Genomic DNA, 11,913 nt, shown 5'->3' with positions numbered 1-11,913 from the left:
ATATATACATACATGTGTATGTGTATGTGCATGTGTAACCCCTGTCCCAAAGCCCACTGACATATGACTCTTCTTATCTGTGGAGGCCAATGCCCTGTCCTGCAGAAGGGGTAAGGCCAAGTAGCTGAGAGAGCTTCAGTTCTCAGCCAGTCCCCTCTGAGTCTCTTTTGGGGCTCTTCTGGGTAAGTCTTTTTTGGGGGACTCATCAAATTTAAATCTTTGGGACTCTTCAAGTGTCCAATTGCTCTGGGAGCTTCTGGCTCCCAGCTTCGAGAGAAAAGACGGAAGAGGCTGACCGGTTGCTGAAGGAAATGACTGAGAAACATGAGGGGAGCTGGCCGTCTCCATCACGTCCCTATTCCCAGCTTGCTACTCTAGAGACGTCGGGGAATTTCCCCTGGGGTGAGAACCAGGACCCTTTCTCAGCTAAGCTGAGTTATCTTATTTCCAATGGGTGAGCTCCTTCACTCTGTATTGTCTGGTAGATACTCTCCTATATATACCTTCTGCGATTTCTGTTTTGCTGTGATTTGGGTAAATGGGTTTATTTGCTATGTCTATTCATTGAGAAACTGCTATTTGATGGGAAAGCAGTCAAGCCTTAGATATAGAATTTGGGATCCCTCTTCCACCTAGAAATGACAAAGTGATCAAGTGTTAGCTCAAACCCTATCATATCCCCTAGACTAATAATATTTAAGGGCACAGATAGATATACTTCTAGCTCAGTACCCCCTCTCTCTGAGGAGAGCAGAAAGCAGCCTCTGGCCCCAACTTTTGGGCAGGAATGAAAGGATCCCTTGGAGAAGGATGGGGGGGAGAAGAGGCTAGAGATGTCTATGCTGCCCCCTTTGGAACCACATGACAGGCCTAACCACATGTGGGTCCCTATCTACACATGCGGTCCTCCCTCTCTTTCATATTCACATATACAGTGAGGTATAATAACAGCATTTCTGTAAGTGTTTTACATGTTATCACATTTGATGATCTCAAAGACCTAGTAAACACTATTATCACCATTTTATAGATAAGAAAACTGAGACTGAAAGAGGTTTGTTATGTGACTTGCCCAAGGTCACACACATAAATTGATGTCTGAGGCAGGATTTGAACATGTGTCCACCTGACTCCAAGTTCAGTATCCCATCCACTAGCAACTGTATGGTTCAGGGACTAGAGTACTGGCCTCAGAGCCAAAAAGTCCTGAGTTCAAATCTTGCTTCAGACAGACACTTATTAGTTGTGTAACTCTAGGCAAATCACTTAACCTCTTAGTGCCTCATGTTCCTCATCTGCAAAATGGGCAGAGGGAGCCAGACTCAGTGGCCCCCAAGGTTTCCTTTCAGCTCTGAATTGATGATCAATAACAATTTTAGAAAGTACTACATAGGCCAAAAGGACTTTATTAAAAGCACACACAATGATGGGGACCATTTTTCTTTTGGTCTTCATATGCCTCGCACAGTTCCCTGGACATAGTATATATCCTTAATCTATCTTTGCTAGATTGGATCGGGTCTGAGGGGCCCCCCAGAGGTGCTTGGGCTGTGGCAGTTCAGTTCATTTCTCAAAAGCACTCGGAGCTGGACAGCCCAGCCAGTACCGAGCAATGGAGCGTGGGTACGGAGGAGTCACATCGTCCACCCTCTTGGTTCGAAGGTTAACCCGGTAATACTTGTCTGAAAGAGAGAACGGGGTGTTTGTGTAGTGAGGCTTTGATTCCTGTCTGCAGCCCAGACCCTTCCTGGCCCCAGCTCGCCTCCAGAGCCCTCTCCCACCCCTTCTCCAAGGGAGAAGGCTGTTCTTCCCTGGGAGGGGAGAGGGATTTGGAGGGAGAGGGGCAGGCCAGAGCTCCCGCACCCTTGGCCCCATGGTCATGCCTCCTTCGGAATGAGATGGTTACTGGGAGTAGGATGCAGACTGGGCTCTGGGATTGGGGGAGGGAGAGAAAGAGAGGAAAGGATGGAGGGGAAAGGAAGAAAAGGGGAAGGGAAAGGAAGAAGGGGAGGGAGGGAAAGAGAGGAAGGGAGGGAGGGGGAAGGAAGAGAAGGGGAAGGGAGAAGGGAGAAGGAGGGGAAAGACAGAAAGCCTAGAAAGGGAGAGGGGAGAGGGGAGAGGGGAGCGCACCTCCTACGAAGAAATAGATGCTCTGGATGGGTTCACACTGGGATGGTTGGAACCATTCAAGGTTGAAGTCCAGGTCATAGTCTGCCCCATATTCTTCTGAAGATGGCCAACCCCAGATGTCCCGGGAGCGGCGGGAGTGGCGACTCCGTGACCCGTAGCGTTTACGCTTACGAAGGCGCTTGGCCTTAGCCTTGGCCTTGGCCTTGGCCTTGGCCTTGCGCTTCCGAACCAAATCAGAGTGAGTAGAAGTTGTGGAGGAGAAGTAAATGCGGCCCGCCATGGCAGCATCTACCCTACTGGGCATCCCGTGCCAGTGCTCACTGATGAGCCAAGGGCCACTTGTTCCTTCTGGGGGGGCCAAGCAAAGAATGGGTCATTGTGAAACATAGCCCACAGAACTCTCTACACACAGCCCCAGTTCCAACTCTGACACTCTTGTACCCACTTCCCTGATGCCCAAGGAGAAACACGCTCAGAACCATCTAGACCAACCCTCTCATTTTACAGAGAGTGACCGAGGTCCAGAAAAGGGAAGTGACTTTCCTATGTTCATACAACTGGTAACTGGATCATAGGAGCACATATCTAGAGCTGGAAAGGACCTTATAATCCAACCCCTTTGATTTACAGATGAGGAAACTGAGGCCCAGAGGGTTAAATGTCTTTCCCAAAGTCACACAGGTAGTAAGTGGCAGAGCTGAGATTTGAGCCTAGTTCTTCTGGCTCAAAATCCAGTATTCTTTTCCAGCATACCATGAGTTGGTACAGACCCCAGCCCTCCTGCCTTCCGCCACACCAGACACTCTACTGCTTTTTGCCCCATCCTCCAGAAGATCACCTCTGGGGAAACCCTTTGCTTGTCCCCCAACCTTGGGGTTTGGAGGAAGGGACTCTCCCTATTCCAATCCTCTGAGCCCCCCCCCCCCCTCTTTCCCCGCCCAGAACTCCCCCCCCCCCCCCCCCAGACTATGCCTCCTGGACCACGCCAGACAAAGTCCGAAGTGTGGGGTCTGAGCTGAGCCAAGTTGGGCTTGGGTCAATAGCAGCAAAGTCTAGGGCTAAGCAAATAGAAATCGTAAGGTCATAAACTCTGTGGGCTCCCACTGGGGCCTCCTCCCACTCTCAAGTCCTCCTATACCCTATCAGCATCCCAGCCACCACCTACACCGAATGGGAACGGGGAAAAGAAGGGAGGGGTTAACCATGCCCAGGGCTGACGACTCAGGTGAAGGAGGTGGAGGGAACACCGGAGGCCCTGCTGCTCCCCTGTTGGGTTGCAAGGTCCTCGAGGTCAGGCATTGTCTTTTGTTTCTTGATTAATTCCTCAGCGCTTAGGACAGTGCCTGGCCCACGTGACTATCCTGGAAGCAGAGAGGGCGTAGGATACCTGATTCACCATCCCAGAAGAGGACTGCAAAGATGGTCCGCCAGCTATCTCGCTGCAGGACGGCAAAGTGTTCGAACGCTGTGGACACTGTGCTCCCTTCACACTCCTCCTGGCTGGGCTGCTGTTGGAACTCATATTCCCAGAACTGATTTCCTAAGAGATGGGGAAGGGCAAACACGAAATGGAAGTGACTATCTGACCTTTACCCTTAACCAGGTCACTCCCCCTCCCTAGGCGGTGGGTCCCTCATCTGTATAGTAAGAGCATTGATCTAGATAATCGTTAAGATCTCCCAATTCTACTTCTACAATCCTATAAAGAGCAGGATTAAGGGTTAGAAATAGACAACTACCAATAGTCTTATTCATTTAACTAGGTGGCACAGGGAACAGAGTGCTGGGCCTGGAGTCAGGAAGACCTGAGTTCAAATCCAGCCTCAGACACTTTCTAGTGACCCTAGGCAAGTCATTTACCAATGTCTGCCTCAATTTCCTCACCTGTAAAAGGGGGTCATAATAGCACCTGCCTCCCAGCTAGGGAGGTTAGAGTTATTGTGAGGATCAAATGACACTATTTGGAAATGGCCTAGCACAGTACCTGGCACATTTATTCAGTCATTCAGACATTTCTGACTCTTCACAACCTCATCAACCATAACATGCCAAAGCTGTCTACGGGATTTTCTTGGCACGGATACTGAAGTGATTTGCCATTTCCTTCTCCAGTGAATTAAGGCAAACAGAGGTTAAGCGACCTGCCCAGGGTCCCACAGCTAGTGTCTGAGGTTGTATTTGGACTCAGGTCTTCCTGACTCTAGGTCCAGTGCTCTATCTACCAAGCCACCTAGCTGCCTGGCACACAGCAGGGGCTTAATTAATTCATGTTCCCTTTCCTCAACCTGAAAAGCCTTGGGGCACATGGGCTTCTTCCTGACTCCAGAACCACCCTAGAGATGGAGTGCAAAGGACACTGGTCTGGGACTCCGGGCAGATTCTAGACCCATTTTTCTAAGTCACTTCAGCTAGCCCAGCCTGTTTTCTCCTCTGTGGAAAATGAGGGGATTGGATCAGATGGTCTTAGGGTCCTTGATAACAATTGTTGAGATTTCTCTAGGGTTTACAAAACAGTTTCATATAGTCTCCCATTTGATCCAACTGAGGCTTATAAAGGCTAAACTGGCACAGGGTCACACAGCTAATAAGTCTCGTTAATGATATTCAAACTCAGGCCTTTCTTCATTCGGGTGTGGTTCCCTTGCCAAACTGCCTCTCTGCTGTTCCTATTGCTTTTGATGAAGGCCACTAGGGTATTTGACGAAACAGGAAAAATCAGTGCTGATTTTCAATACTGTCCTAGCATGGGGATGCAGGTAGAGGCTTTGGCACAAACAATTACAAAGGGATCTCTGGCGTAAGTGGCCAGATATCCACTGTATAGGGGATCAGGCCTAGAAAATGGAGCAAATATACTCCTAAGGTCACTCTGGATGACTGTGCTATGGGGTCAGGGGAGCTGATTACATGGCTAGGATCCTCCCTCTCCTTTTCCCTCCTCCCTCACTACACCCTCAAACCTTTGAAGAAGTAGGCACGCTCTTGGCCATTGTAGCTGTGGGCAGGGAGGGCCACAGCAGCGTCAAGATTGTCTGGAATATTCCTGAAGCCATCTGAGATGTTTTTTGGGAAACCCGGGTCCAGGATGCCATCCTCAAAGCGCCAATACAAGCTGCCCTGTGGGAAACGAGGCTGGGATCATAGATCTTAACTGCAAGGGATCTCTGAGGTCATCTAATCCAATCCCTTCACTTTACAGAGATCCAGAGATGTGAAGTGACTTACCCAAAATCACACAGGTAGAGAGTAGCAGTCAGAATTCAAACCCAAATTCTCCCACTTCAGATCTGATGCTCTTTCCTCTGTATCACACTGCCTGCCCAAGGAAGATGCCTCTCCCCACCCCCAAAGGCTGCGTATCTCCTGCCCTTGGAATTCCAGCGGTGCCCTCAGCCTCAGAGTTGGTGTCAAAGGACCCAGTGTTCCAAGCTAACCCATCTTCCTTTACAAATCATACTGTATCCTTTGTGCTTGGCATTTCTCAAAAGGAATATTTAGCCCTTCTCCCCTCCTGAGACATTCCCCAGAAATTCCTTCCCCTGGGGCCTTCTCTCATCAGACCACTCTATTTTCACTCCCACCTTGAAGAAGTAGGTTTTCCCCTGGCAGTTGATCCGGGTAAAGGCAGCATCAATGGGCCCTTCAATGCCCCAGACATCCAGTATCCTTTTGGGGTACCCAGGAAGTACACTTTTTTCATCCATCTCATAGAAATACTTCCCTGGAATTTCCAAGGGGAAGAAAGGGAGAGCAGCAGACCCTGAGTAGATGGTTTTCCCAAACCTAGGACTTCCCTCACCTCCTTTTACCCCACCCCCATCCCCTCCAGCTCCTCTGGCTCAGTACCCCCTCAGCTCTCTGCCCCCCCACCCCAGGCACCTCGGAAAGCAAAAAGGGAGCCATTTTTGAGGTCAGTGAAGGCATCAAAAGGTTTCCCACTGCACACTTCTTCCTTTTGCTCTTCTTCTTCTTCAGGTTCTATAAAAGGGCTTTCAGTGGTGGTTTCCGGATCTTGGTACACATTGAAGTCAGCATCCTGGGAGGTTTCCTGTCCAGTGTTGGTGAAGGAATCTGTCGTGGTGAACTGGGCACTACTTGCAGCGGTGATGCTGTCAGGTAACTGGATGCTGACTGGCGCACTGGTGCCCTGGATGCCATACTCAATGTATGAGTAGTCATCCTCAGGCATGGTAAACACATCTCCACGATTCACTAGGGAAAGAAAGAGTCTTGAACCTCCAACACCGTCATTGGAGAAAAGTAAGTTGTATAAGAGACACATACCTCAGGAGGGGGAGGGGTGAGATCGGCGCTGCCCCCCCCCCAGCATTGGTCCTAGCTGGGAAGAAATACTACTATTCTCCCCCCTTAGAATGTAAGCTCCTTAAGGGTAGAGACTGGTTTTGCCTATCCCTAATGATTTGCATGGTGCCTAGCATAGAGTAGGTGCTTAATAAATGCTTATTGATCGGTTTATTGACTACTACTGTATTGACTACCATCACTAACAATAATGACAATAATAACAATTGACATGTTTATACCATTGTAGGATTTACAAAGCACTTAGCATATTATCACAGCTCTCCCAGCAGCCCTGTGGGGTATTACAGGTATGATTATTCTCATTTTACAGATGAAGACCCTGAGACTTGGAGAGGCCATATTACTTACCCATGATTAGACAGCTAGAAACTTGCCAGGATAGCTCGAGATGATCCCCTTCCCACCCTAAACAGGGAGCCCAGACCCCTTCCTAAATTGATCTCCCAGCAGCCCTGCAAATATGTGGTGCCCCAGTCACATGGGCAAGGAGGCAGGCACCATACCTTGGGGTTTGCAGACTTCAACATAATCGGCACAACAGCTTTGATAGTAGTAGCAGAGTTCATCACACTGACACTTCTTTTTGGAATTGAAGCCTTCTGTGCAGCGACCTTGGCATGACTCTGGATTGGGTGGGGAGGGGGACCAGGGGAGAAGAGGGGGGATCAGACTTGTCTCAGCTGGTCCTACTGCTAGGCAGGCGCCCCCAAGCACCCAAGACCCTTCTTGCTTATGTCTGCCCATGAGCAGAGAAGTGAATGGGCATAAGAGTTGGTGTCCCTCTCCAACCCTCACTGGGACTTGTTACCTTGATCAGCTGAAGCAGCACAGACAAGGAGGACCACTAGGAGGGAGGTGGGGGACATGTCCCTCCGTATTGGGACTCAGACTGGTGCTGAACTACTGTGAGCTCTGAGTGAGGAACTCTGAAAAGAAGTGGGGAGGGAAGGAAGGAGGAGGTACCCTCACTTTGTTTGCCCAACCTCTCCCCTCCCTGCCTGCCCAATGACCAGAAGGTCAAATGCATCTGCCAGAGATGTCCTAGCTAAGAAGGAATACTACTACTCTCCCTCTTTAAAAATTCTGCAAGCACTAAGTGGGTATGGGAAAATTTGGAGGAAAATGGAATTCAGTGTAGTACTTGTTTTAAGGGCATTTTAAAGCTCAAACCTCCATGTTAGTCCAGTGATGGAAAATAGATCACATTCATTACATTTTATCACAAAATTGTAGTGTTTCGAATATTCAGGAATTGTAGGCTCAGAATCAGATGGGAACTTTGATCAGCAATGTTGCATAGTAAATAGAGCATTGGACTAGGAGTCAGGAAGACCCAGGTTCAAATTCTGCTTCAAATGTTGTGTGAAACTGGGCAAGCCACTGTAACTTTTCTAGCTGTAAAATGGGTTTAAAAGTAAGCACCTCCCCCAGAAGATTATGGTGAGGCTCAAATGTCCTTGTGTATATAAAATGCTTTGCAAACTTTAAAAGAACTGTAGAAATGTGAGCTATAATCATTATTATCTTGTCCTATCCCATGGAGAAGTCCCCTATAAAGCACACAGACTATGCTTGCATAGTTCCCAATAAGGAGAGCTTACCACCTTCCATTGCCAGACAGCTCTGATTATTAATTCCTTCCAAATATTAAAAAGCAATCTAATTCCTTCTTGCAATGGGTGCTACAAAGTTTTACTCTCTGGAAAGACACAACATTAGTCTAATCTCTCCTCCACCTCTTCAGATATTTGAAGACAACTCTCATGCCCTTCCCAAACCTTCTCTTCTCTGCTAACATCCCCTATTTCTTCAACTATTCCTCTTTTTCTCAAAGGACATGGTTTTGAGTCTCACTCACCCATTCTGGTTGGAATAGGTGGTTAAAAAAAAAAAAAAAGGAAAAGCCCATAGAGGAGGAGGGAATCTGAAAAAATCAGGGGCATGTCAGAATTTCGACCCTGACCTTTTGCTCCTCTCCTGCTGGTTACTGGTTAACAGACCTCTGGGCTCTGAGTGAGGGAGTAGGAAAGAACAACATTTTCATCCTCTTTATTGAATGACCTGGAGAGAGGTGGAAATAAGGAAGTGGGAAAGGACTTTTGATCTGCAAAGGTCTGTCCTCCTCTTTTCATTTTTTTCATTTTCATTTTTTCTGCTCCTCTTTATGGGGTCTTGGGTGGGATAGAGTTGGGAGAGAAACTTTATGCCACAACGGCTATCACGACCCCAGGCACCATGGGATCATAAGATTTAGAAGAGAAAGGGACCTTAGCTCAACGAGCATTTTGCAGGAAAATAAAACCAAACCAAACCCTGACACACAGAGAAGGGAAGTAATTCACCAAAGGTAACACATTTAGTGCAAAGCAGAACCAGAGTTAGTACCCTGAACCTCTGATTCTAAATCCAATCTTTCCACTAAACCTTTCTGAAGGGGGAGGGACAACAAAGCTTGAAGCAGACTAAAGCTTTCCTCTCCCTGAGGGCCCCAAAGAGAGAGCAGATTTGAATTTCACCAAGGGGTAAACTGAGGCAAGGGGGGACAATAGGGGCCCCACAGCCCTCAGCCCATTCATGAGAACAAAAGATTAGAGAGAGGATAAGAAAATGCAGCTCGAGGCCTGGGGGCCAAATGTGACTGCTTTTTTTGGGGTAGCATTTTGTGTTTGTTTTTGTTTTTTAATTCTGAGGATGGAACTTTTCTGGTCACCTAGCCCAAATCACTCATTTTACAATTGGGAACACTGAGACCCTGACAAGGAAAGTAACTTGCCCACGTAGAGCAGAGCTGAAATTTAAATCCGGGTCCTCTGATTCCAAACCTGGGAATTCTTTTCTACACCTTCATGAGTCTTAAAAAAACAAAAATGTCTTCTTGATATCTTTTCTTCTCATACCATGGTCATTTCCTGACATTCCCCCTCTAACTAGAGAATCCTCCATTGGGACAGATGAAAACAAGCAAAACTGATACAGAAACTGTCTCTTTCAGTGTATTTAACACTTTGTACCCACAATCCCTCAACTCTCTCCCAAGTGGAAAGAAGTTTCACCATTTTTTTTTTTGCTGGTACAAAGCTTGGAAACAACAAATAATCACAGTCTGACCACCTGTTAGAATCATTTTCTTTTGTTACTGTAGTCACTGTGTGTATTATTCTCCTAGTTTGACTTTTTTTTGATTTGCATCAGGCCATATGAATCTTACCATACTTCTCTGATTTCCTCCTTTTCCTCATTTCTTATATGGCAATAATTCTGTTACATTCACATGCCACCATGGGTGCCACCATTCTCCAAGGCAATTCGTGAATATTCATTTCGTTTCCATCTTACTTCTATCCACTGCACCACCTAGTGACCAGACAATGAATTGTACATGAAACAAATGAATTGTAGATACTTTGTATAACTTGCTTTTTTTTTAAAGTATGTAATAAATTCAACATGTAACTTTCAAAATTGTCCTGCTTGTCTGTGTTTCCTTCCGTTCTTCTCGTGTATTTGTTCATGACCTTTGACTCAGTGATCCTACTACCGGGTGAATTCCTTCCCCACTCCCCCCAGCCCCTAATCCCACCCTCCCCAGTCCCCCCACCCCCTCGCAAAGAGATCAAAGACAGAAAGAAGTTCCCAAATATAACAAAATATTCATAGCACTTTAATGGTAGGGGAAAAAATGGAAACTGCATCAATGTTCCTGGATCCAGTTGGATAATGGTTTAACAAACTGTAGCACATGAATTATTGCATTTGACTTTTTTTAATCTCCTCTCTCCTTTGTTTGCTTATAGACCAAACCTTTAACCATAGTTCTTTTAAAAAATATATTTATTTTTAGTTTTCAACATTCACTTCCTTAAGATTTTGAATTCTAAATTTTCTTCCTCTCCCTCCCCTCCCCTTCCCCAAGATGGCATGCTATCTGATATAGGCTCTACAGATACATTCACATCAAGCATATTTTCTCACTAGTCATTCTAACCATAGTTCTGAAAAGTTCTTTCGTTCTCTTCTAATTTTTAATATTATATGCTCTTTTACATTGAGGTTGCTTATCCATTTGGAGCTTATTGTGGTATGTGGTGTGAAATGTTGGTTTAAACTCATTTTTTTACTCAACTACTTCCCAGTTTTTCAAGCAATTCTTGATAAAGTATGAGTTCTTTCCCCAGTAGTTTCTCTCCTTGGGTTTATTAAACTCAGTTTTATTGTACCAAGTCTGTTCTATTGATCTACTTTTATGGTTTTTAACCAGTATCAATCAGATTTGATGCTTCTCACCTAATCTTGAACAATGGGTATGGCTTCAATTATTTCAATACACCTTACTAATTCTAGACACCTCAGAACCTTTCTAGCTGTGTGATCCTGGGCAAGTTACTTAACTTAAAGCATATAATATAAATATCATCTAATATGGAATCGCTCATATTATTTGCTGGTTGCTAAGTTCTTTTTCTTTGTGAGGCAATTGGGGTTAAGTGACTTGCCCAGAGTCACACAGCTAGTAAGTTAGGTCAGATTTGAACTCAGGTCCTCCTGACTCCAGGGCCAGTGCTCTATCCACTCAGCAACCTAGCTGCTGTTTGTTAAGTTCTGAATAAAAATAGGTTAAATAGGTTAAAATAGGTAGATTAAATTCTGATATTTTATGCATTTTGTAATTATTCTGAACAGAATTATTTCTTTTTATAATTTCTTCCTGGTTTTGATTATTTCTGATTTGATTTTTTTTTGCATTCTGTAATTTGTAGTTATTAATCACCTTGTCTTATCATAAGCTATAGCTAGTATTTCTAGTATTTGGTCAAATAATAAAAGGGAGAAGGGATGTCATTGCTTTACTGAGAGTGTTTACAATATTTCCCCACTGCAACAATACTAGCTCTTGGATTTACACACACACACACACACACACACACACACACACATATGTATGTATATGTATGTATGTATTTTTACTTTTGGGGGTGGGTAAGTTTTAACATAAATGAATGCTGTATTTTGCTCTAGGCTTTTTTTCATTTATTGATCTAATTCTGAGCAGCCTGGCGTATAATACATAAGGAATTTTGTATTATAATACGTAATTGAAAGGATGCTCATAAATCGGAGAATGTCTGAATAAGTTGTGGTATATGATTGTGATGGAATACTATTGTGCTATAGGAAATGACAAGCAGGATGGTTTCAGAAAAACCTGGGAAGACTTACATGAGCTGATGCAAAGTGAAGTGAGCAGAGCCAGGAGATCATTGTACACAGTAACAGCAATATTGTATGATGATCAACTGTGAATGACTTAGCTGTTCCCAGCAATACAATAATTCAAGACAATTCCAGAGGATTTATGATGGAAAATGCTGTCTTCCAGAGAAAGAACCAACCGAGTCAGAACACAGATCAAAGCATAGTGTTTTTTAAACTTTCTTTATTTTTCTGTTTTTGGTCTGT

General features: G+C 45.3%; 1 protein-coding gene across 1 annotated transcript; it reads right to left on the bottom strand.

Annotated features, from left to right (window-relative positions):
* Positions 1-1,386: 1,386 nt before the first annotated feature.
* VTN (vitronectin) lies at positions 1,387-7,382 on the bottom strand. Its single transcript, XM_027861509.1, has 8 exons — positions 7,265-7,382; positions 6,960-7,079; positions 6,010-6,342; positions 5,712-5,851; positions 5,091-5,247; positions 3,518-3,670; positions 2,131-2,478; positions 1,387-1,682 (listed from the first exon to the last, which is right to left on the bottom strand). The coding sequence occupies exons 1-8, from the start codon at positions 7,320-7,322 to the stop codon at positions 1,564-1,566; spliced, it is 1,428 nt and encodes a 475-aa protein (XP_027717310.1). The 5' UTR covers positions 7,323-7,382; the 3' UTR covers positions 1,387-1,563.
* Positions 7,383-11,913: the final 4,531 nt, after the last annotated feature.

The sequence above is a fragment of the Vombatus ursinus genome, unplaced genomic scaffold, assembly GCF_900497805.2.
Source record: "Vombatus ursinus unplaced genomic scaffold, bare-nosed wombat genome assembly UNPS02014768.1, whole genome shotgun sequence".
Taxonomy (NCBI): Eukaryota; Metazoa; Chordata; class Mammalia; order Diprotodontia; family Vombatidae; genus Vombatus; species Vombatus ursinus.
The sequence above is the reverse complement of the archived record's forward strand: the minus strand, read 5'-3'. Positions and strand labels throughout refer to the sequence as shown.

Coding starts and splice junctions, on each gene's coding strand:
- VTN (XM_027861509.1), bottom strand. CDS start 7,322: ATGTCCCCCACCTCCCTCCTAGTGGTCCTCCTTGTCTGTGCTGCTTCA. Junction 3,671..5,090: donor GCGTGCCTACTTCTTCAAAG/GTTTGAGGGTGT, acceptor CCCATCTCTTAG/GAAATCAGTTCTGGGAATAT. Junction 1,683..2,130: donor CATCTATTTCTTCGTAGGAG/GTGCGCTCCCCT, acceptor TCTCTCTTTCAG/ACAAGTATTACCGGGTTAAC.